Source organism: Rhinoraja longicauda, chromosome 1 (assembly GCF_053455715.1).
Source record: "Rhinoraja longicauda isolate Sanriku21f chromosome 1, sRhiLon1.1, whole genome shotgun sequence".
Lineage (NCBI taxonomy): Eukaryota > Metazoa > Chordata > Chondrichthyes > Rajiformes > Arhynchobatidae > Rhinoraja > Rhinoraja longicauda.
This window is the reverse complement of record NC_135953.1, coordinates 114,881,863-114,908,580: the sequence shown is the minus strand read 5'-3', so window position 1 is coordinate 114,908,580 and position 26,718 is coordinate 114,881,863. Positions and strand designations below refer to the sequence as shown.

At 41.2% G+C, this 26,718-nt stretch overlaps 2 protein-coding genes across 4 annotated transcripts in view; both read left to right on the top strand.

The window, feature by feature from the left end:
• The window catches only part of ndufc1 (NADH:ubiquinone oxidoreductase subunit C1), a 442,230-nt gene that overhangs the window by 254,567 nt on the left and 160,945 nt on the right, over positions 1-26,718 (top strand). The window lies entirely within an intron of this gene.
• On the top strand, positions 1,705-25,023 carry LOC144596473 (uncharacterized). 3 transcript variants are annotated; one of them, XM_078404792.1, is made up of 8 exons: positions 1,705-1,722; positions 2,337-2,403; positions 9,263-9,510; positions 9,594-9,653; positions 11,258-11,395; positions 16,532-16,678; positions 20,778-20,838; positions 24,779-25,023. In XM_078404792.1, exons 3-8 carry the CDS (start codon positions 9,346-9,348, stop codon positions 24,886-24,888), a joined length of 681 nt encoding a protein of 226 aa, XP_078260918.1. In that variant the 5' UTR covers positions 1,705-1,722; positions 2,337-2,403; positions 9,263-9,345; the 3' UTR covers positions 24,889-25,023. The 3 variants fall into 3 exon arrangements, with proteins under 3 accessions (XP_078260918.1, XP_078260908.1, XP_078260900.1); XM_078404782.1 differs by lacking the exon at positions 1,705-1,722 and adding an exon at positions 1,837-1,885; XM_078404774.1 differs by lacking the exon at positions 1,705-1,722 and adding an exon at positions 1,925-2,138.

The following is a 26,718-nucleotide window of genomic DNA, read 5'->3' as shown; positions in this document are numbered from 1 at the left end:
CCATTGCAGTGCTTCCAATGTTCTTCCTTTTTTTTCTAGAATGGTGTCATTTTTCAGCTATTTTTAGAATGGTTAATTGCTTGCACAGAATGCCACAGGAGATCCTTTTTCCCTGTGGCTATCAAACTGCACAATCCTCCCCCTTCTGTCGTTGGGTAGACTGACTCTTTCTTCCCCCCCCCCCCTTTGCACATCCCCAATCCTGGACTTTACACTGGACACTTTAATTTCATGTATCTTGTTATGATTTTTGACTGTTGGCAGATCAATTTCCCTCCTGGGATAAATAAAGTCCTATTGTATTGTTACATAAAATAAGATGTAATATTGAGCTCTGCAAACAAAGAGAAATGTGTTCTGTGTCTGTGCCATGTCAGTTGATCTCAAAGCAGATGGAACAAAACAGTCAGCTTTAATGGCCATCAAATTAAGAGGGGGTGTGATTGATCCATATGACATGGGAAGATATAGATTGGGTAAACTGTAGGGAAGTTCTCCACATATCAAAGGTAACCGAAACTAAAGGACAGATTTAGGGTAGTTTTAGAAGGGACCCGAGGGACACCCTTATCAGCCAGAGACTGGTGCCTATCCGGAATATGCAACCTGAGAAAGTGGTGGATACAGAGCTGATGTTGCCAATAGGAGCACTTGAATCAGCTAGGTAGAGAAGGTTAGGCGGCAATTGCTGGAAGATTGACTTAATATGGATGAGTGTCTTTTGGTCGGGATGGATATAGTGGGTTGAATTACCATTTTCCAAGGAGTTGAATCAGCCACTGAATGCAGTTATTTCCTCCAACCTCTTACCATATTTTCTATTTGTAAAGAAACTTGTAAACTTTATTGAACTGTAATTGCATCTTGACTGCTGGTTTTGCAATTGTTAGCTCTTTTATCTTTGGTCAAGAAAAAACCCCTTGTGATGGCAACATTACTCTTTAATTATAAACAATTTCCTGTCAAGATATATGAAAATGAGTGATCATTACTTTACCAATGGTAATGGAATTATATTGTTCCACTAATCCAGTTAGCCTCTGATCTGCTCACCAGCAGAATCTCATTCATGTCATAAATGATAGGAACAGAATTAGGCCATTTGGCCCATCTAGTCTATTCCACCATTCAAACATGGCTGATCTATCTCTCCCTCCTAACCCCAATCTCCTGCCTTCTCCCTATAACCCCTGACACCCATGCTAATCAAGAATCTAGCTGTCTCTGCCTTACAAATATCCATCGACGGCATCCACAGCCTTCTGTGGCAAAGAGTTCCATAGATTCACCACCGGGGCGGGGGCAGGAGGAGAAAAACAACTTTTATTTACAGAATCTCGGTTATCACGACAATAAGGAATATCATTTAATCCAGATACTTAAAATAAAATACTAAGTAATTATTTGAAATATTTTGAATTTATAAAACACGTTGCCAAAATTGTTATTTTTTTAAATAACTGCGGGTCTGGAGATTTAATAATTGTGAGTACTGCCGATAATAACCTGGATCAATCCTAACAGTGCATACATGGTGTGACAAGCAAATTTCATATAACATTTAATTAAACAAATTAATGACATGAAAGATGTGATATCAGAGGATTATAGAGACGACAGTGCGGCCAGTTCCTTGCTGTGGATAGGACAGGGTTAATGGGGTGTTCCTGCCCAGCTCTTCCACCTGGGATGACAGGAAGGGCCTGATACAGGAGACTGCAGGTAGGTAAATGGTGAGAGAGTCTGAAAAAAATATATATATAGAGAGAGAGAGAGAGACTTGGTCTGTGAATAAAGGAGAAAAGCGACGTTCTACAGCTTCCCCAGAAGGAACAAATGGCAAGTGCTAAAGTTTAGGAGGAAGTAAATACTGCTGAAGGAGCAGGTAAATAGCCGGCTGGGGTATACTATTGGTTGGGCGGGACCTGTGTGGAGGCAGCCCTCGCTTTGTTGCGGCGGAACCAAGGGCAGTCTTACTCCATCCAGCTGTGTTTGCTCTGGGGCAGGGGACTACATTCACACCCGGCTTCACTAGTCCTGTGGAACAGGGTGCGTTGGGCGCATAACGTTAAAAAGATCATACCGCTTCTTGCGTTGTGAGCTGAGGCGGCTACTACCACATCAAAACCAGTCCCTATGTAAGTATTTACAAAACGTTCCCATCCCATCTTAATCTTTAAATTCGGTATTATTAGCAAACAAACTCACAGGGTCTTTTGTGCAATGGAGTCTTGCCGGAGGGTGGCGAATTTGGGTAGATGTTAAATGCTTTCGTTTCCAAATGTCCATACGGAACTCGATGTAACTAACTGAATCGAATTCAACCACTTTTTCAGAACAGTCTGAAGGGTTCCGACCCGAAACGTCACCAAGCCATGTCCTCCTGAGATGCTACCTGACCCGGTGAGTTACTCCAGCACTTTGTCTGTTTTTTTGTAAACCAGCATCTGCAGTTCGTTGTTTCACAACCCAATTTTTTTTTTTTTTAAACAAACTCCCAACACCTCCATCCCCTTTCTTGATCTCCACGCCTCCATCACAGGAGATTGACTATCGACTGTCTATTATAAACCTACTAATTCCCCAAACTATCTAGGCTACACTTTCCTCGCACCCTGCTTCCTGCAAAGACTCTATCCCCTACTCCCAATTCCTCCGCCTACGTTGGATTTGTGTCCAAGATGAGTTGTTCCATACGAGGACATCTGAGATGTCCTCATTCTTTAGGGAACGGGGTTCCCCACGTCTATCATAGATGGGGCGGCACGGTGGCGCAGCGGTAGAGTTGCTGCTTTACAGCGAATGCAGCGCCGGAGACTCAGGTTCGATCCTGACTACGGGTGCTGTACTGTAAGGAGTTTGTACGTTCTCCCCGTGACCTGCGTGGGTTTTCTCCGAGATCTTCGGTTTCCTCCCACACTCCAAAGACGTACAGGTATGTAGGTTAATTGACTGGGTAAATGTAAAAATTGTCCCTAGTGTGTGTAGGATAGTGTTAGTGTGCGGGGATCGCTGGGCTGCGCGGACTTGGTTGGCCGAAAAGGCCTGTTTCTGAAATATGAAAAAAGAAGAAAAAATATGAGGCCCTCATACATGTCTACTCAGTACCCCGCAGCTCCGCCTTGCTCCCCCTCCCAGTCATAACAGGGATAGTGTCCCCCTAGACTCCACTTTCCCTCCATCAGACGTCCATCAGACGTCACATACAGCACATAATCCTCCGACATTTTCACCACCTCCAATGGGATCCCACCATCTTCCCATCTCCATCCCTTTCCGCCTTACGCAGAGACCGTTCCCTCTGCAACTCCCTGGTTAATTTATCCATTCCTACCGAAACCATCCCCTCCCCAGGTACCTTCCCCAGCAACCGCAGGAGATGCAATACCTGTCCCTATACCTCCTCCCTCGACTCTGTCCAGGGACCCCGACAGTCCTTTCAGGTGAGGCAGTGGTTCACTTGCACCTCCTCCAACCTCATCTACTTTATCCGTTGTTCCAGGTGTGGACTACTATATATCGGCGAGACCAAGCGCAATCATTTAGCTGATCACCTACACTCAGTCTGCCTTTGCCTACGTGATCTCCTGGTTGCCAAACATTTTAACTCCCCTTCCCATTCCCATATAGACCTTTCTGTCCTGGGCCGCCTCCATTGTCAAAGAGAGGCCAAATCCAAATTGGAGGAATAGCACCACAAATTTCACTTGGGCAACTTACAACCTCGCGGTATAAAATTGATTTCTCTAACTTCAAGTAGCCCTTGCATTCCTTCTCTCTCTGTCCCTGCCCCACCCAAAAATCGTTGTACTAGTTTCACTGTTGACCTGTTGGGTTTCACTGTCTGCATAACTCATTATCCCCTACTCTACAGCCAACAATGGACCATTGTGGGCTCCACCTTTCCTTGATCACTGTTGCTTTTTGCACATCTTTCATTCATTTGTTCTATGTGTCGTCTATATCTATCATTTCCCTTTTCCCCGACTCTCAGTCTGAAGAAGGCCTTCAACCCGAAATATCACTTATTCCTTTTTTCCAGAGATGCTGCCTGACCCGCTGAGTTAATGCAACTTTTTGTGTCTATTGCCGGAAGAACGGCAGATCAAGCAGCATCTGCGGCATTATAAAACCATATCCATCTAACCCTATCCTATCCATGTATCTGAAAAAGTGTCTCTTAAATGCTGTTATGGTACTTGTCTCAATTACTCCCCTAACAGCTCGTTCCATATACCCAAAACCCTCTGCGTGAAAGCATTCCTTCAGCACTTTGGTTTTGCTCATTGCTCCAAATATTTGGTAAACAAAGCAGGCCAAATCAAATCTTATTTTATCCCAGTGTTATCTTCACAGAGAATGATTGACTATTTTCTGATGCAATTGCTTTGTTCTTTTAAAAATGTTTCTACATGTAAACCTATCACCATTTCTAAATGTTCTAATGATATTTCTCACTTGTATCTTCCCCTTTGCTCTGCCCATTGTATCTGAGTTTGACTTGATTGTTTTTATTTCTTGTATTATCTGATGCTTGGATTGCATGCAAAATGAAGCTTTTCACGGTACCTCCGTGTTAATAATAATAATAAACCTAAACCTAATTCAGTCAAAATGTGATCATAAATCAAACCCATCTAACTTGATCATTATAATATGAACATACTAATTAGAAGCAGAGCTCCAACACTGTCTACGATTATGGCTGATCTGATTATAACCTCCATTCCCTATTCCAGTTCATCTGCAGTAACTTTCTTGCCCTCTTGTCCAGTAAATATTCAATTCTGCATTTAAAATATTCCGTTTTGAAGGATGCTCATTGAAATCTACTGAATAATGAAAGGCCTAGATTGGACATGGAAAGGATGTTTCCAGTAATGGGAAAGTCTAGAAGGCACAGCTTCAGAATAAAAGGACGTATCTTTAGAGTGGAGATGAGGAGGAATTTCTTTAGTCAGAGTGTGGTGAATCAGTGGAAATCATTGCCACAGATGGCTGTAGTGTTGACAAACTACTGAAGTTTCTCCCACAGGAGATGAAATGTCCTCTCCACATCCACCCTTTCAAAAGCTGTCAGGATGGTATATCTTTCAAAAATATTCCTTCTCACTCTCTGGACAGTAGGTCAGGTTGGGTTTTGCTAAATCCATGACTCTCTGCAGCCTTTTGAATTCCTGTCTGTTGGAATTGCTGAACCAGGCCATGATGCAACCAGTCAATAGACAATAGACAATAGACAATAGGTGCAGGAGTAGGCCATTCAGCCCTTCGAGCCAGCACCGCCATTCAATGCGATCATGGCTGATCACTCTCAATCAGTACCCCGTTCCTGCCTTCTCCCCATACCCCCTCACTCCGCTATCCTTAAGAGCTCTATCCAGCTCTCTCTTGAAAGCATCCAACGAACTGGCCTCCACTGCCCTCTGAGGCAGAGAATTCCACACCTTCACCACTCTCTGACTGAAAAAGTTCTTCCTCATCTCCGTTCTAAATGGCCTACCCCTTATTCTCAAACTGTGGCCCCTTGTTCTGGACTCCCCCAACATTGGGAACATGTTATCTGCCTCTAATGTGTCCAATCCCCTAATTATCTTATATGTTTCAATAAGATCCCCCCTCATCCTTCTAAATTCCAGTGTATACAAGCCCAATCGCTCCAGCCTTTCAACATACGACAGTCCCGCCATTCCGGGAATTAACCTAGTGAACCTACGCTGCACGCCCTCCATAGCAAGAACATCCTTCCTCAAATTTGGAGACCAAAACTGCACACAGTACTCCAGGTGCGGTCTCACCAGGGCCCGGTACAACTGTAGAAGGACCTCTTTGCTCCTATACTCAACTCCTCTTGTTACGAAGGCCAACATTCCATTGGCTTTCTTCACTGCCTGCTGAACCTGCATGCTTCCTTTCATTGACTGATGCACTAGGACACCCAGATCTCGTTGAACTCCCCCTCCTCCTAACTTGACACCATTCAGATAATAATCTGCCTTTCTATTCTTACTTCCAAAGTGAATAACCTCACACTTATCTACATTAAACTGCATCTGCCATGTATCCGCCCACTCACACAACCTGTCCAAGTCACCCTGCAGCCTTATTGCATCTTCCTCACAATTCACACTACCCCCCAACTTAGTATCATCTGCAAATTTGCTAATGGTACTTTTAATCCCTTCGTCTAAGTCATTAATGTATATCGTAAATAGCTGGGGTCCCAGCACCGAACCTTGCGGTACCCCACTGGTCACTGCCTGCCATTCCGAAAGGGACCCATTTATCCCCACTCTTTGCTTTCTGTCTGTCAACCAATTTTCTATCCATGTCAGTACCCTACCCCCAATACCATGTGCCCTAATTTTGCCCACTAATCTCCTATGTGGGACCTTGTCGAAGGCTTTCTGAAAGTCGAGGTACACCACATCCACTGACTCTCCCTTGTCAATTTTCCTAGTTACATCCTCAAAAAATTCCAGTAGATTTGTCAAGCATGATTTCCCCTTCGTAAATCCATGCTGACTCGGAATGATCCCGTTACTGCTATCCAAATGCTCAGCAATTTCGTCTTTTATAATTGACTCCAGCATCTTCCCCACCACTGATGTCAGACTAACTGGTCTATAATTACCCGTTTTCTCTCTCCCTCCTTTCTTAAAAAGTGGGATAACATTTGCTATCCTCCAATCCACAGGAACTGATCCTGAATCTATAGAACATTGAAAAATGATCTCCAATGCTTCCACTATTTCTAGAGCCACCTCCTTAAGTACTCTGGGATGCAGACCATCAGGCCCTGGGGATTTATCAGCCTTCAGTCCCATCAGTCTACCCAAAACCATTTCCTGCCTAATGTGGATACTTACTGCAGTGCATCTGTAAAGGTTTGTTACAGTATTCGGTGACATGCTCAATCCCTTTAACACATAAGAAAGTAGAGGAGCTGACTGACCTCCTTCATAATTACCTCTATGTGTTGAGCCCTGGACAGGTCCCCCAAGATGATAATTTCCAGGAATTTGAAGCTGCTAACTCTTTTCACTGCTAAGCCAACAATGAAAACCGCAGACGCAAAAGGCAATAGATGCTGTAATATTGAGCAAAAACAAAAGGCAGTAGATGCTGTAATACTGAGCAAAAACAAAAGTACTGGTGAAATTTAGCTGGCCAGTCAGCATCTGTGGAGGGATGAAGGATAGACAATGTTTTGAATTGGGAATTGGTAGATCAAGATATTCATCCCTTGCATATTAGCATTGATTAGTGACATTTACACCCAAGAACTTGAATCTCTCAATCATCTCCATTTCAGCACAATTGACGTTGACTGGGGTGTGTACACTACCTTGCTTCGTGAATTCAGTGACGAGCTCTTTCATTTTGTTGACCGTGATGGAGGGGATTATGTCTTGACACCATGTTACTAAGCTCTCTATCTCCTTTCTTACTCCATCTAGTTAATGATTGAGATCAGGCCCACAACAATGGTGTCATATGCAAGCCTGTAGATTGAGTTAAGATCACAATTTGGCTGCACAGTCATATAGAGGGAGTACAATTCTATGGGGAGCGGCATATCTACTTCAGATAGTCCCTGCTTTCCCTCTCTATCTCCTCCCTTTCTCAGTTCCCCCACGTCTTCTTGTCTCCGACTACACCCTATCTTTGTCCCGCCCCCTCCCCTGACATCAGTCTGAGGAAGGGTCTCAACCTGAAATGTCACCCATTCCTTCTCTCCAGAGATGCTGCCTGGCCCACTGAGTTACTCCAGCATTTAGTGTCTACTTGTAATATTCTATGGGGAGTCGATTGTAAAGTGAAGCTTGAGTCCACAACCTGGGGAGGTTTTGAAATCAAGCAAGCAAGCCAAAGAGGGAAAAGATTCTAATTGGTCAAAGCAAATGTACAAACTGTTCAACTGCTTAAAAAGCAGTTTAGTTTTGAATGTTCCTTTCACCAAATCCTTCCAAATAATCTGATCATGTAACATCTGTGGTATTACGCATGTTTAGCACCACAATGAGTGAAGTAATCTTCAAAGTTAAAGGACAAATCTTATGATATTCCTTTAGTCTTATTGATTTTAAGCAAAACTAACATTTTAGATGGCTAGAAAATGTAAATTACAAAGTGTGTTTTTTAAGCTTGTTCAATTGATTGGCAATTATTCATGAATGAAGATCGACCTGCACTATCGATTAGCTCACACCTGCAAGGCACAGATCTCCGTATTCCATGATTGCAAATACCATTAAAAATTAGACCTGGCTGTCTAAAGTCTGCAGTAAAGCTTTTGGGATCCATTATTCCAAGTGAATAACATAAATTGTTTTTAGTTGATTTTCTTCCAATTAAAAATGATCAATCTTCACTTAAACACATTTTTAAACCATGTTTGTAAAATTCCTGCAGTGTTCTGTCCGTTGGTGGGCTCCAGACCTCAGTACGTGTTAAGGCTTTCAAAGGTGTGCACAAAGATGCAAGATTACGGAGCAGAAGCTTAGCCAGGCTCAAAGGTTTAATTTAGGAAATACGTTGTGGTTGGACTTGGAATTCAGTGTCCTCTCGGATGGTAAAAATAGCTTCAGTGGCAGCTTTGAAAAAAACTGCAAATATATTTGGAGAAGAATCGTAAGGACCCGGGAAGTCACTAAGAGATGTTTAAAAGGGCCAGCGTAGACAGGGTGGAATGGAAATTTATTTTTGTTTGCATATGGCAGCTTTGAATTGAAGTCCACTTATGGTGTTCATTTCTGTGATAGTACTATATTGAATCGGGGCGACACAGTGGTGCAGTGGTAGAGTTGCTTCTTACAGCGCCAGAGACCCAGGTTCAATCCCGACTATGGATGCTATCTGTACGGAGTTTGTACATTCTCCCTATGACTTTGTGGGTTTGCACCGGGTGCTCCAGTTTCCTCCTACATTCCCAAAACGTACAGGTTTGTAGAATAATTGTCCCTAGAGTGTCGGATAGTGCTAGTGATCGCTGATTGGCGCGGTCTCAGTGGGCCGAAGTACCTGTTTTCACATTGTATCACTGTAGTCTATAGACTCTATGACTGGGTTTAGAATCTTTTGCACAAGTGATTGAGGACACTTCTCTGCAGGTCACTTTTCACTTGCATTCCACTGTACTCTGCTTCCATGTTAAATTATTGCAGATTATAGCTATATTCCTCGTGGCAGTAAATGACAGCAAAATAATTTAAGATACAAGCAGATGTGTATGTCTAACCCTTTTTCTTTATCCTCCTAGGATATGAGTTGAAGACCAACTTCCAGATATTATAGACTTTTAGTGAGATTGTGGATAGTTCTCCACCTTCATGTCTTCTAACAATGGCACGTTACAGATACTTCATATTTAATCAGCGTGCAATGGTCCCACTCGGAATTCTACAGCTAGCTTGTTCTACAATCTGTATAGTTTGCGGCTTCATAGATGGATTTTTTCGGAAAGATTCCGTGCTCCGTAGGACTAGAATACCCATCTGGACGGGCATGGTAAGCGCAAAATAATTTAAAATAATTTAATGTGATCTTGTATCTAATTCATGAACCAGTGAAATTTTTGCTTGCTTTTTCAGGCACTCGCATTCCCAGGCATTCTGGCATTATTTTCCTCGCAGAGAAAGAATCCCATTATTGTAAGTATCTTGCAAAGGAAATGGGAAAATAGTCACACATTACCATTACGTAAGAAAAGATAATCTAATTAGTTTAGAAACAATATATAGAAACAATATTATATTATGAAACCTCACAATATTATACAAAACAACATTATATTACGTATTAAACAATCTTGTGTAGATCAATGTGTCGAACAAGTAACACTTATTTTGGCTGAGGTCATCAAGTGACCTGCTCACTTAAGCTTTACACAGAATAGTCCTGTTCGTCAGACTGAAGAACAGCCCTGACCTAAAAAGCCACCTGTCCATTCCCCTCCACAGAGGGTGCCTGACCCGCTTAGTTTCTCTCTCAATTTGTGTTGTGCTATTTCTAAAGTTCATTTTTAGAATCTAAAGCAGAAGTCATCCATGCTGACCAATATGCCCCAGCTACGCTTGTCCCATTTGCCTGCATTTGGCCCAGATTCCTCTAAACCTTTCCTCTCGATGTACCTGTCCAAATGTCCTTTATATGCTGTTATACTTCCTGCTTCAACTGCCTGGTGAAATGTTGAACAATTTTCTTCCCCTGCCACTATCTTTATGTTTGTGAATGTGTCAAATCCATTATGTTTGATTAGTGCAATATCAAGCTCTATGGCAAATATGTAGTTAATGTTATAGAGTTTTTTTGCAATGAAGCACTATCTATAATGTCTTCAGAGGTATATGGTACTACCTTGCATTGAATTAAGTCATATTGTGCATTACTAAAGAGAGTGGGAATAAATGAATGATTTTCAAGTTGGCAGACTGTAGTAAGTGGGATGCTCATGGAGCAGTGTTTGGGGCTCAGCTATTTACAATATTAACGATCTAGATAAAGAAACCAATTGTAGTGCATCTCCAGTACTCTTATGTCAAGGTTTCTCCAGAATCTACCAGGATTCTCACCAGAAATAGCTTTCCATAGCCTGAAATTTGAGAAAAAAGTAATCGTGTACGTGATTTAATAGAAAAGCCATTTTTAAAAATCTCTCCCTGTATTTTACAAATCATTTGTATGTGCATCAGTGTATATTGTCAAAATCTTCCACGAATGGTAAAAGAATTGTGAAAAGTTGAAGATTGAAAAGGAGAACGGCTTTCAGTCGCCTTCCCATGCTCCTTCATGCATTGTAACCAATGTGCTAAATCGTCTCCACACTTCTCTTAGCAGGAGCCTAAATTAATTCTAGTCTTTATTTGAGAAAAAAATTAATATGCCAAACATTTGTTTAAACAGCACACGGAAGATGATACTCAAGCCAATATTTAGAAATTAATCTTTTCACAAATGCTACTGAATCACAAACAAATGTGATAAATTCTGAATGGTTTGTATTAAAACAGCATTCTCTTGCGCTGTGAATCAATCCCTGTTCCACCATACATTTATGACCTTCAATTAAAGCAAAACTAGCAGGAAAGGCCAAGTTAATAGATTTTGGAAAGACTGATCATAATATTAGTAAAATGATAGTTGTGTATTAAATCTGTCAACAATATTATGTTTATTGTATCACTGATAGTGTTGATTAGTAGTGTTTAAACTTGTTTTGCTGCTCATATCACGATTCTTTGCATTCTATCTTTAGGTGACTGCTATGATTGCATCAGCTGTACTTTCTTGGATAACCACAACTGTTTTGATAATATATGCAGCATTTACATTGAGTTATGGTGAAGATGACGATGAAGTATTTCAACATAAACCCAGTGAAGTAATTCATGTGGTAAGCTTTTTTGAAATGAGAAAAAGTTTCTTTGGCCTACATGGTGTTTTTTTCCCTTCTGCAGATCACTGGCTGCAGTATTTAAATGAATCATGAGGCTAATGAATTAGCTGAGTGCTTTTAGTTTTGTTTGCTATGCAAAACATTGTTTATTTATGTAGGGAGTTTCCACTATGCCTTAAAATGCTAAAATTATAATATCTTATCAGCTGTGAAGCTATATTAAAAATAGTGACATGGGGAAACTGGAGAATTTTAATAAAAAATGGAAAAATATCTTGAGGAGAAATGTACATATTTCACTTTTCAGAAATTCTTCCAACATACAAGGATGGTATTTGGCCCAATGCATCCATGCTGGCTCTCAGCAAAAGTCCCATTTCCCGACTTATTTCCCTTTAACCTATTTTCTCATGCCCATAAGGTATCCACCCCTTGATTCTCCTGCCAATCATCTACTCTAACAACAATTAACAATTATAAGATCATAAGTGATAGGAGCAGAATTTCGGCCATTCGGCCCATCGTCTACTCCGCCATTCAATCATGGCTGATCATTCTCTCACTCCTAACCCCATTCTCCTGCCTTCTCCCCATAGCCTCTGACACCCGTACTAATCAAGAATCTATCTATTTCTGCCTTAATAATATTCACTGATTTGGCCTCCACAGTCTTCTGCAGCAATGACCATTCAAACTACTAGTGTATCTTTGAGAGGTAGGAGGAAACAGGAGGATAGGGAGAGGGAGAATCTACAAATTATTTGCAGACAACACCTTTCAGTGCTTGAAGTCTTTGAGTTTGTTTTGCAATGAAACACTATCTATAATTTTCTCTACTTTCCTAGATTTTTGTTTTGTTTAGGTGAGATTATTGAGAATTAATTGACCATCTGAGTGTTTTATTTCAATGAAAATGTATTGCCTTTTTTGGTTAATTTACCTGTCAAAATGGGGAGCTGGGATGGAATAAGGAAAATTAAATTTGCAGAAGAACTAATATTTCGTTGAATCATGAATAAATATATAAAATTAGATTGCTCAGAGGAAAGCAATAATACTTTTATTAAACAAAGCATTGAAGATCTGGATCTATATGACCGTTTTGAGGGCCGTATGTACGAAAGAAAACAGACCCACCACACATAAAATTGTTGATCAATTCACTAACTTGCTAATACATTGAACCATCTGTCCGGTAAAAAGGAAGGGCAATGTAAATTTATGTATTTGGTTCACTGATTTTAATTAATAAGTATTCTAATATGATTACACCCCCTCTGGTTTTCATCAGTGAATATATGACCAATTGGTCCTCCTCAGATTGTTTATAGGGCAAAATGAGTGAGTTGATATAAATTAGATAGAAGTTTTGAGGCTTTGAAAGCTTAATAAATCTCTGTAGATAGAAGGTATTCCAGAGTTTGAAAGGGACAAGGCAGATGATTTGCAAGCCACTGCTTTTTAAGAGGGAGTCAGTTGGAACTGGTACCCCAAGAGATATCAGCAAATTAGAAATAGATTAACGTGCTCAAAGTCATAATGTGACAAAGTGGACACTCAGAACATCCCATGGGACTTGCTTCTCTTTCCGACAAGCAATTAAACTATTTTTTGAGGGTAACATTATGAACAGTAATAACAAAGTAAACGGCATTCTCCAGGATCTGAATGATGGCCATCCTGTGTAACAAACTCCTTACACGTTTAGGGAAATATGAGAACCCTGGTAGATTCTGCAGAAACCCCACGACTTAAGAGCATGAGATGCATTACAATTGGTTCCTTTATCCAGGTTGTTAATATTGTAAATAGCTAAGCCCCAAACACTTATCCATGAGCATCCCACTTGTTACAGTCGGCCAACTTGAAAATTGTACATTTATTCCCACTCTCTGTTCATTTACTGCTCATTTATTGTAAGAATATATTGGCTCACTTGTAACAAAATGTTTAAACAATGCCCTTGGAAAATCTAAATGACACTACATTCACTAGTTCTCATTTACCCTGAAAAAGTTCAAAGAAATCTGTTAAAACACCTTTGTAAAGCTATGTTGACTTTGCTTAAAGATCATCAACTATGCTGGTCTAATAACACTTCATTACAAATTAGTGTGGCACGGTGGCACAGATGGTAGAGCTGCTGCCTTACAGCGCCAGAGACCCGGGTTTGATCCTGACCCTTGGTGAAGTTTGCACCTTCTCCCTGTGGGTTTCCTTTGGGTGCTCCGACATCCGTCTCCATCCCAAAGGCAAGCAGGCTTGTAGGTTAATTGGTCTCTGTAAATTTCTCTTAGTGTGTAGGGAATGAATGTGGAAGTGGGATAACGTAGAACTAGTGTGAAAGGGAGATCAACGGTCGGCATGGACTCGGTGGTCCAAAGGGTCTGTTTCCATGTGGCATCTCTAAACTAAATTAAAAATTGATCCACAAATTTTGTCCACAAATTAGTTTCTGCCAACCATCCTGTCGTTCCCTGTTTTCCCCTCTATCCCCCACTTCCTTCACCCATTCACTATCTCATTCATGAATATGGATATGTTCAAATTGATCAATTCCTATCAAAATATATATATCCATACAATCATGCATATTTGCTCATGTTTGAGTATGAAATTTGCCTCACATTTTGGAGCGATTTTAGTTAACGTATTTTAGTAATCTGCTGCATGGAATCAATAACCCATGAAGAAGGCAATTCTTTTTTTTTAAATGCCTGCATCGATATTATCACAATGAGTGAGTATGGTTTATAATCAAGGATTTTGACAATTCTTGGATCATTCATACCTGTATGTTTTGAAATTAATTGAAGGATTTCAAGTTTTTTTTTTTCCTTAAATATTACATTTCTTTGAAATAATTGCAGCAGTTCCAATTCTGACCTCTGGCACACCCCCCACTTTAATGGAGTGACTTTCCCAACATCTACCATCCTTTTGTGCAAGAGCACATGGGAACACCACTGTCTACGAGTTTCTGTCCAGGTTATACACCATTGTGCTGTCTGTACGTAGTTTGTACGTTCTCCCCGTGACCGCGTGAGTTTTCTCCGAGATCTTTGGTTTCCTCCCACACTCCAATGGCATACAGGTGTGTAGGTTAATTGACTTGGTATAAGTGTAAATTGTCCCTAGTGTGTGTAGGATAGTGTTAATGTGCAGGGATCGCTGATCAGTGTGGACTCAGTGGGCCGAAGGACCTTTTCCCACGCTGTATCTCTAAACTAAACTATAGTCAATAGTCAATTTTATTTGTCACATACACATAAATGTGCAGTGAAATGAAAGATTACCCACAGTCCAACAATAAGGACAATAAAAATAAACAATAACACACACAATCATAAACCAACACAAAACAAAAAGAAACATCCATCACAGTGAGTCTCCTCCAGTCACCTCCTCACTGTGATGAAGGCCAGAATGTCTTTTCTCTTCCCCTGCCGTCTTCTCCCGCGGTCAGGCTGTTGAAGTTGCGACGTTCCAGGCGGCGCCGGACAGTGAAAGGCCGCAGCGGGCCGACTCAAGCCCCGCAATTCGGGGCAGGCGAAGACACTGCCGCTGCATGTCGGGGCGGTCCGCCGGGCAGAGAAAATCCCGCGGCCTATTTCAGGCCGCGCCGGACGGTGAAAGGTCCACGGCGGGACCGCGGACTAAACTAAACCATTCTTCCTTCATCAGCAGGTTGGCACTGTGGGAGTACTGTTGCAAATGTCCTATAAACATAAGGACTGAAGCAGTTCGAGAAGATGGTATATCTTTTCAAAGGATTGATAATTAAATATTGGCATAGCTATATGTTAATCTCGAGTATGATTTTTGTTTTAAAAAGGCTTTACCAAGGATGGATTGGCTTTTCAGGGGGGCATAGTTGGTAGAGCTGTTACTTCAAGGTGCCGGAGACCTGGCTTCAATCCCTACCTTGTGCTGTCTGTGTGCAGTTTGCATGTTCTCCCTGTGACCATTTGGGTTTCCACCGGGTACTCCTGCTTCCTCTAACATCCGAAAGATTTGTGGGGTTGTAGGTAAATAGGCAGCTGCAAATTGTCCCGAGTGTGCAGGTAGTTGATGAGAAGTGGGATAACATAGAACTGGTGTGAATGGATGATTATAGGTTGGCATGGACTCAGTGGGCCTATGGGCCTGTTTCCATGCTGTCTCTAGGTCTGCCTAGACCCTACACTCTTGGATTCACTCCTCAAACCTTTGTCTTGCCACTGCTCTGTTTCGATGCTCTTAGAAACGTGCATTTGACCGACCTTTTTGTTATTTACCTAAAATAACATTTTATGATTGAATGATGGGGTCTGTTGCCCAGTGCAGGTGAATCGAGGACCAGAAGACATAGGTTTATGGTGAAGGGGAAAATATCTAATAGGAATCTGAGGGATAACCTTTTCACACAAGGATGGTGGGTGTATGGAACAAGCTGCCAGAGGAGGTAGTTGAGGCAGGGACTATCCCAACATTTAAGAAACAGTTAGACAGGAACATGGATAGGACAGGAATGGAGGGATATGGACCAAACGCGGGCAGGTGGGACTAGTGTAGCTGGGACATGTTGGCTGGTGTGGGCAAGTTGGGCCGAAGTGCCTGTTTCCGCGCTGTATCATTCTATGATTCTATGACACCCTCCCTCCCCCCCCATCCTGATTCGCAAACATTTCCCCTGTCACCAGAGTCGCCATACTCCATAAGCACATCTCCCATTCCGAGTCTCATATTTACCTTTTATCCCCCCTCTTTCTCCACCCTCTATCCCCTTCCACCCATATCTTTCTCTCTCTGGCTTTGCACTTTACTCCTCCTCTTTCCTTATCCAACACACTTTTGTCTCCTTTTCACCCATGTGCTCATCAGCCCCCAGCTGCCACTTGCCAGGCTCTGCTTCCCTCCTCCCCCACCCCCACTCCGTCAGTCTAAAGTAGAGTCCCAACCCAAAACGTTCTGTCCTTTCCCTCCACAGATGCTGTTTGACCCTAGTTTCTCTTGCCTTTCTTTTACTCCAGATTTCTGCATCTGCAGTTTCTTGTGTCTCCACTATTGAATAAACCTCCAGTCTGAGATTTTTTATCAGCATCTTGCTCATTTACCAAAGTTGTGTGTAAAATGCACCTCTCTTTCCTTTAGGAATACATACTCAGCAAATTTGTTCAAGGAGCCAATATGACCATATTATTTGCATCTGTGGTTGGTATTCTGATGGCAACTATCATAGCCTATCTTGGCTTTCGAAGCCTTCCCACCCATTGCTGCTTTGACAGTAGAACTGGAATGGTAAGTTTGCAATTGAAATCACCATTTTTTAAATTACTTATTCATTTGTTTAAAATTGGTGGTTCAACCCAGAATGACAAATTGGAGGATGCGCATTTTGTTTTAATCTAATTCATGCTCCGCTCAACAAATAGAGTAATTTACAAGGTCCATGCTCTCTGATTTTTCAATAACAGAACATCAAAATAGTATTTTGGTTTGTGGTCCTTGTCCAATGTATGCATTTTCAAATGGTGATTGGGATAGGCAGAAACTGACAGCTATGAATAGATTTTCATAGCTCTAATCCACTAAAGTCGTAGGATAGCAGAAATCGGCTATTCGGCCCATCAAGTCCACTCTGCCATTCAATCATGGCTGATCTATCTCTCCCTCCTAACTCCATTCTCCTGCCTTCTCCCCATAACCTCTGACACCCGTAATAATCAAGAATCTATCTATTTTTTCTCCTAGCAGTGCTGGGTTTCAGCAGATGTTGAATATATGCTCTGAGTATGGTGTCCAATTTGACGTGAAATACAATGCTAAAAAGAGCGTTGTCATGATTTGTAAAGTAAAAGGGGACAAAGATCTAGTCTTCCCATCATTTTACCTGTCAGGGCAGGTTCTATCTGTCTGCTGTAAAGCTAAGTATCTGGGACATGTCATCACAGATCAAATGTCTGATGATGAGGACATGTATAGACAGCGCCGCATGTTGTATGCACAAGCTAACATGTTGGTTAGGAAATTCCACTGGTGCTCAGGAAATGTCAAGATAAACCTGTTTAGAGCGTACTGTACTCTTTACACTGCTCCTTTGTGGATAAAGTTTAATAAGTCAAGCATCCATAAACTTAAGGTTGCCTATAATAATAATAATAATATTCATTTATTGTCATTGCAACGAGTACAACGAAATTAAAAGATAGCCAATCCTGACGGTGCGTACAACATATATGCAATAAATGCAAAAACAAATAAATACATAAATACAATTGTATTAAGTACAAGATTTTTTAACGGTGTTGCCTAGTGCAAAGGTAGTGTTCAGTTCTCGTATGGCCCTGGGGTAAAAACTGTTCTTAAGTCTGTTTGTTCGGGATTTGATCGACCTGAAACGTCGACCAGAGGGCAGATGAACAAACAGACGGTGGCCGGGGTGGGATGGATCTTTTATTATTTTGCCTGCTCTACTGAGGCAGCGTAGGCTGAACAGGTGCTCCAGGGAGGGCAGTGAGCAGCCGATGATCTTCTGGGCCGTCGTGATGACCCTCTGAAGGGCCTTCCTGTCCTTTTCTGAGCAGCTGGCATACCATGTGGTTATACAGTATGCCAGCACACTCTCGATGGAGCAGCGATAGAAGGACAACATGAGCTTCTCCTGCAGGTTGGTTTTCCTGAGGATCCTCAGGAAGTGGAGTCTCTGCTGTGCCTTCTTTACTGTGGTGATGGTGTTGGTAGACCAGGTAAGATCCTCTGCGATGTGCGTACCCAGGAACCTGAAAGCGGGTACCCTTTCCACACAGACCCCATTGATGTAGAGTGGGTCGTATTCTACACTGGTTTTTCTATAATGACTGCATGCGCATATTGCTTAGAAAGCCAAGGTGGTGCAGTGCAAGTGAACTGTTTTGTAGTGCAGGAGTCAATACGTTTCATGCCCTGTTGAAGAATCTCATGTTTAAATTTATATGCCGATTGAATGGTTCTCAGAATTCCATCATTGTGCTGCTGGTAAATCCTGGTTTCAGTGCCGTGAGATACCTGTCACCTATGTGGAAACATTGGTATTGTTGCCTTTTCTAATTTAATTTAATTTTATATGTATATACTGTGTACTGTATGTGTATTCTAATGGACCATGAGTCTGCTTAATAAATTTTATTATTATTATATTATTATTATTATTATTATTATTATTATTATTATTATTATTATCATCTCTGCCTTAAAAATATCTACTGATTTGGCCTCCGCGGCCTTCTGTGGCATGACCATTCAACCTGCCAGTGTATCTTTGAGAGGTAGGAGGAAACAGGAGCACAGGGAGAATCTACAAATTGTTTGCAGACAACACCTTTCAGTGCTTGGTCTTCAAGCTTTTTTTTGCAATGAAACACTATCTATAATTTTCTCTACTTTTCTAGATTTTGTTTTGTTAAAATGAGGTTGAAGAGAATTAATTGACCATCTGAGTGTTTTATTTGAAAGAAAATGTATTACCTTTTTTGGTTAATTTACCTGTTAAAATGGGGAGCTGGGATGGAATAAGGAAAATTAAATTCGCAGAAGAACTAATATTTTGTTGAATCATGAATAAATATATAAAATTAGATTGCTCAGAGGAAAGGAATAACTATTTTATTTTTAAAAAGCATTGAAGATCTGGATCTATATGACTTTGTTTTGAGGGCCGAATATTCGGGAGATAACAGACCCACCACACGTGAAATTATTGATCTGGTTGATCAATTCACTAACTTGCTAATGCATTGGACCATCTGTCGGGTAAAAAGGAAGGGCAATGTAAATTTATGTATTTGATTCACTGACTTTAATTAATAAGTATTCACCCATACTAATCAAGAATTTATCTATCACTGCCTTAAAAATATGCATTGACTTGGCCTCCAAAGCTTTCTGTGGCAAAGAATACCAAAGGTTCAACACCCTCTGACTAAAGAGTAAATCATAGTTTATTTTTCACTGCCTTGTGCTATTTAAACCCCTGGGTGTATCATCCAACAAATTTAGAAATGCCTTTCAAATTTTTATTTAGATTTTCTGCCATTTACCCTCCTTAGTCTTTCCAGAAAAAGTGATTTTTTACAAAAGATGGTATTGTTTTCATTCCAAATCAAACTTCTAAAGCAAAAAAAAAACAAAGTGCTGGAGGAACTTAACGGGTCAAGACTCTTCTTGATTGGATTCCCTAGCTCGATTGTAATCATGTATTGTCTTTGGTTAGCACGCAACAAAAGCTTTCCCTCTACCTTGGTCCACGTGACAATAAACTGAACCGGGCTCAACACTTTAGACACGACCTGAAACGTCTGCTGTCCATTCCATCCACAGATGCTGCCTGACCTGCTGAGTTCCTCCAGTGCTTTGTTTTTTCCAGCAACTATAATTTCTTGTGCATCCAATCTCCAAAGGCAGTAGTTAACTGCTAAATCCATGTGCAAACACATTTAAAATATCTTTATCTAATGGTGATGAAAGTGAATTTCTGGGAAAACCCATGTCCATTTTCTATAATTAAAATATAGTCAGGCAGTTCGAACTGAGTACATAGCCAAGAGTTTGCTGAAAGCTAACATGCTCAAGGCCTCTTCAAGTGCGCTTGAAGAGGACAAATGTGCTGGGTTAATCGTGGGCGGAAGGGGCAACTGGATGTTGAGCTAAATAGTGCAGTTCTTTATAAATAGTCACGGGTATAATAGTTTCCATAACCTCACTTTGTGCTGCAAAATTCCATGATTTCCTCAGGGCAGAAAACTTGAAGAAAAAGTAGACCTCACAAATGAATTCTATGCTCTGTCCTGGCCTGTGTACTAAACGCTTTTAAATGGAGACATAAGATGCTGGAAACACTAGGCAGCAACTAGGTGAAGAAACACACTCACTCTTCCATGTGGTAGAAACAAAAACTGCGGATGCTGGTTTAACCCAAAGACAGACACAAAGTGCTGGAGTAACTCAGCGGTTCACGCAGCGCCAATGGGGAGAAAGGATGGGTGACGTTTCGGGTCGGGACTCTTGTTCGGACTGGTTGATGATTCTGTGGGTGATGGAAAAGAAAGGTTCTGGTGGTGGTGCGGGGTGGTGTGCAAGATCTGTGGTCAAGAGCAGGTTTTTGAAGCAAGGACTGAAAGCATATTTGAGTTGCCCATGACAGAACTGAGAAGACAGCAGGGACTTCTCCTGACACTGTCATGCTTTTCACCCCCTCAATCAGCAATGCCAAAAATAATGTTCCAGTGATTTTATTTATTTACTTTTGGGATCCTGACCTATGCGATTTATCAGGTGAAATGGGGAGATTGTCTGATAAATGCAATTTTCCCCCTCTCTTTTGCACTGGAACAAATCAACTGAATCACATTTCTCTTTGCAGCAGGCATTGATGACAGAAGACCATCCCCCTCAGATGATTGAGTTAGTCAGTAACTGGCAAGGTATGTTTATAAATCTACTTATGGATTTTAAATAAGCTGTAATTTAAACTTCGGTCCATTATGAGCTGCGTTCTTAACTTCCAGTGAGGAAAGCACTGTGCCAACCATTGCAAATAATGCACAATCGGCCCTCGATTAACCAACCTAGAAGCGTGTCTCTCCAGTCATCACAAATTAATTGTAGCTGCTGTGTGTACAGGGGCATGGTAACTCGCTAAGACTTCCCCAGCAATTGCAACATCTATGACCTCTTTTCAGAAGGACAGGAAGTACCTTTTTGGATTCTATTGGATCATGTGCAGGCAGATGAGATTAGTTTATCTTGGCATCACATTATGGGCTGAAGACCCTGTTCCTGAGCTGTACTTTTAAGATCAACAGGTGCAAGGAACCAACCTTATTCACCATCCATAACACCCACAATCCTGATGTGAACTCATGTTGTCATTCTTCACTGTGCCAAAATCCTTCAACCACCTAACAATTCTGGAGCTTTGCCACATGAAGTGTGACCTTTCAAGATGACTTAACATTATGGATTTAATGCTTGTATTGTCATTGGTGCCTGTATCTGGTGAGTGAATTTAAAAAATACGTATAATCCAAGGGTCAACTCTCTCTACTTTGGACTGTTCTGAATCAGAATGCCCATCACAGCCAGTACCATATTGACCTTTTTGTTTTGGGCCTCCTCCATTGCCAGTGAGGCCACACGCAAAATGGAGGAACAGCACCTCCTATCTCCGCTTGGGTAGCTTACAACCTGATGCATGAACATTGAATTTACCAATTATTAGATAATGTCCACAAGAAACATCCTTCCCCCCCCCCCCCCCCTTTACACTTCCCCTCATTCCCTGAACCCTGGCTGATCTTCCACAAGTTTCTCTTCTCCCCCCCACCCGCTGGACTAAAGTCCCGTAAACCACCTGCACAGTTCGCAACAACATAACGCTCTTGGGCTCTCACCTGCTTCTATGTTTAACCTTTGTCCAACAATCCGTCTGTTGGAGAACCCCCTCACCTGAAGACATCTGTTGCCGGCTGTGATTTGGCATGTCTCTATGGTCTTTTTTTTTCTTCCCCCCTCCCCCCATCCACTATTACAATCATTCTGAAGAAGGGTCCTGAAACCATACGTCATCTTATTCATTTTCTCCAGAGATGCTGCTTGACCTACTGAGTTACTTCATCCAGCATTTTGTGTCTCTTTGGTATAAACCAGCATCTGCAGTTCCTTATTGCAGCCATTACCATGTTCAAAACTGAATTATTTGACACGAGTCAGAATTCAAGGCTGGCACCTATTCCAATGTGTACGAATATGATTGAATTCTCCTTTTTTCTTTTCTCCCAAGATCATAGTTCTGTGGGCGCTAAAACACCAGCCAGGGAGCCATTTGAGGAGTTATTTTAAGCAGCAAGATTTAAAGTGGATTGTATTAGGAAAGGTGACGGAAGCAAAAAAACCTAAGGCAACTAGAAATCTAAAATAATAACAGGAAATATTAGAAACACTCAGCAGGCCAGGCCACATCTGCAGGAAGAGAAATGGTGAATGCTTCGGGTTAAATATCTTTCTTCAGAATCCATGCTTAAGGTTGAATCCAGGAATTTCTGTCCAGTGTGGTTCAGCATACATTTATTCACAATACCTTTAGAGAGTTGATATGTAATAGCAAGTATCATCTGGCACCCGGTTGTGATTTTTATTTTTATTTAGATATCTGTTTGTTTTACTTTGTCTTATTTTCTCTGAAATCTAATGTCGTTTGCTGTTTAACCATTGTTAAACCTTGGTTTAACAGACAGCCAACAGGCAGTTCAAAAATAATGGTGTCTACATGTTGACAAATTTGTCAAAAAGTTTTGAAAACCAGAAAACCTCATCTGTTTGACAATTCAGTTGGACAGTTGTTGACATGTACTTCAACCATACTTGGACAATAATGATCAGAACCAATGGTGTTCAAATCTATAACCTAAAAAAAAATTGAACTGGCCTATGACGTTTGATGGCTCTGGGCCTGTACTCGCTGGAGTTTAGAAGAATGAGCGGGGACCTCATTGACATATATAGAATAGTGGAAGGCTAGGTTAGAGTGGATGTGGAGGGGATGTTTCCACTAGTGGGAGAGTCTAGGACTAGAGGTCATAGCCTTAGAATCAAAGGACGATCTTTTAGGAAGATGAGGAAGAATTTCTTTAGTCAGAGGGTAGTAAAGCTGTGGAATTCTTTGCCACAGAGGGCTGTGGAAGCCCAGTCAGTGGATATATTTAAGGCAGAGATAGATTCTTGATTAGTACGGGTGTCAGAGGTTATGGGGAGAAGGTAGGAGACTGGGGTTAGGAGGGAGAGATAGATTAGCCATGATTGAATGGCGGATTAGCCTTGATAGGCCGAATGGCCGAATTCTGCTCCTATCACTTATGACCTTATAAAGCCTTTTTGGAGTAGAGAGATCTCTTGTTCCATAAATATTTGTTTACTTTAATACCCAAATAGAAAAGTCTAATTTTAAGATGACACTTTCTTGTTCTGGATTCCGCTGCTAGGCAAAGTTTCTTTGATGCACCCAAATCACCTTTATCATTTTGAAGACCTCAAATGAATTGCTGTATCAGCCTTTTAGACTTGCAATAGACAGTAAGTTTATACAGTCTGTCCTCCTTCCAGCCCAACAAGTAAAGACCAAATTCTATTTGTATTTTGGATTACTTTTTGAGTCATTCACATGCTTGAACATTACAGTAGCATAACTGGTTAAGTTACGAATCCAAAAGTATGAGTCAAATCCCATAGGCTGAGGAATTTAAATCCATTTCAATAAACATATTCCAGTATCAGTGATGGCCAGCATGAAGCAACAGGATTGATATTAAAACCCATTTGGTTCACCATACTATTAGGAAAGAAATCTGCTACTCTTACTGGACTAACTTGCATCGTGTCTCCAGAACTATAGTGTTGTTGACTATTCATTGCTCTCAGAAATGAATCAGCAATTTTAAGTTCCTTTTCTTGGGGAGTGTTAACAAATGGTCTGCCAACAAGAGGCTGCGTCCTGGGACTGAAGGAAAATCCCTTTTTATGTAATCTTGTCTCTATAATTAAGATTTTCTTCTGCTTTGGATGCAAAGTGATTGATCTACTACTTAGTCATTTATTCACAAAATGCTGGAGTAACTCAGCAGGTCAGGCAGCATCTCGGGAGAGAAGGAATGGGCGACGTTTCGGGTCGAGACCCTTCTTCAGACTGATGCCAGGGGGGTGGGACAAAGGAAGGATATAGGTGGAGACAGGAAGATAGAGGGAGATCTGGGAAGGGGGAGGGGAAGAGAGGGACAGAGGAACTATCTAAAGTTGGAGAAGTCAAATGTTCATACCACTGGGCTGCAAGCTGCCCAGGTGAAGTTCCTCTGTCCCTCTCTTCCCCTCCCCCTTCCCAGATCTCCCTCTATCTTCCTGTCTCCACCTATATCCTTCCTTTGTCCCGCCTGACATCAGTCTGAAGAAGGGTCTCGACCCGACACTTCGCCCATTCCTTCTCTCCTGAGATGCTGCCTGACCTGCTGAGTTACTCCAGCATTCTGTGAATAAATATCTTCGATTTGTACCAGCATCTGCAGTTATTTTCTTATACTACTTAGTCATATTGCCTGCAAGAGCCAACCTGTAATTGGGTAAATCTATGAATGGTCACTCAGTCCAGTCATCTACATTGTAATCTTGATTAATCAAGTCACCATAGAGCAGGGGATGGTACCAGTCTTTCTTCAATTGCACAAATTAATCAAGTGGAACCATCAACACTAATTTAATTGAGACACATGCTTTGCATAAATTCTGATTCATCATATGTTTTCACCTCCTGTATTAAACTCTGTTGAAATTCTGAATTTGTTTCAACAATCTAATATGAATTTCTTTTGAAACAAGGTGGCAGTGCTCAGCGAGTGCTAAATGATCCAGTGCAGTGTGATGGGAATGGAGCCACTGAGAAGACAGAGCCGTCATCAATATCAGCACCCTATGTGAAATTTGCTTAAAATCAACTTTAATTGCCGTGTTTGCTTTATTTGATGGAAGATGAAGACAGTTTCCTTTTATCGGAGATAAGACGCAAAAAGCTTGAGTAATTCAGCAGGTCAGGCTACATCTCTGGAGTAAAGGAATGGGTGACGTTTCGGGTCGAGACCCTTCTTCAGACTGAGTCAGGGGAAAGGGAAACGAGATATGGATGGTGGTAGAGATATAGAACAAATGAATGAAAGATATGCGAAAAAGTAGCTATGATCAAGGAAAAGGTCCATTGATAGCTGTGGGCTAGGTGATAATGAGTTATACAGACACTATCAAGTTATTCATTGTCTGTACAAGTTGTTTTCTTATAGCCCACAGCTAACAACGGACCCTTTCCTTGATCATCATTACTTTTTTTTTTGTATATCTTTCATTGATTTGTTCTATATCACCGTCTACATCTCTCGTTTCCCTTTCCCCTGACTCTCGGTCTGAAGAAGGGTCTCGACCCGAAACGTCACCCATCCCTTTTCTCCAGAGATGCTGCCTGATCCACTGAGTTACTCCAGCTTTTTGCCTATCTTCAGTTTAAACCAGCACCCACAGTTCTCTCCTACATGTACCCCTTTTATTGGATTTTATTGATATGACTGAATCCGAAGAAATTTTTTAAATGAGGACGTTTGCCAAGTTATTGACAGCTTGGAACAGATTTTCTACACATTATTACGGTGCGTTGGCATTACTCGGGGCAATTGACAGAAAATACACTTGAAGTCTTTTTATAAAATGTCATGGCAGTGTGACAATATGGCTACTGTTAATTTTATCTTGATTAAAATACTGTGTTTACGCTTTAAAAAAAAATCATGACCAAGCTGTTGTGATGCATTTGTGCACATCTCTATAATTGTGTGGAAAAACCTCTCAAGCTGGCTGTGAAGTGGCAGAAAAGTCTCATTGCAGAGGCTCTTTTGTAAAGTGGCTCACTAAGAGATCCATCTGCCCAAAATAGTGAATACTACAAATTGCTGGAGTAACTCAGCGGGACAGGCAGCATCTCTGAAGAGAAGGAATGAGCCATTCCTTCTCTCCTGACATGCTGTCTGACCCGCTGAGTTACTCCAGCATTTTGCGTCTATCTTTGGTGTAAACCAGCATCTGCAGTTCCTACACAGTGTAGTCCCTCACCATTTCTCCAACAGATTCACCAGTGACATTTTCTTTGTGTAGAAAATTTAGTAGAGAACCATAAATAACTGCAGCATTTTCAGACATTCCCTTATATTTTCAGACGGACTTTCTATTAAAGGATTTTAAATTCTTGAATCATCCAGACTCAACAGAATTTTTGAAATCAGTGAAAAAGAGAACCAGTGTAATCCTACAGCAGCACCCTCACTACCACTCACTGCCTTGGGTCCAAGTCCACAATTTCCAGGTACAGTGCGCTCTAGCAAATTGCACTGGGATATAGGGAATAGTGTTTTGGATTAACTGAACTCCTTAAAGTTGAAGTAGGAAGTCACCAGGGTTATAAATATAATGAAAGATGGTCCTTTGATTATACCAGAGGGTGATAGCAGTGGCAAATGATTAGGTGCTGGTCAAGTGTTTGGATGATGTTGATAAAGGCTGCAATCCAATAAATTGCTCTGAGCAAGTTTCCCTAAACAACTATGGCATTCTGGCAATATACAATCAAATGAGGGTGGTCTTGCGGAGTTCAACAATGAAGGAGAGAGATAGGTGGAGGATTCAACCAATATCAAACATTGCAGAGATATTACATAGTAACAGATCATACATACAATGAGTGTTACTTGTGACTTTGTCTTCTTAGTTTACGTAGAAAA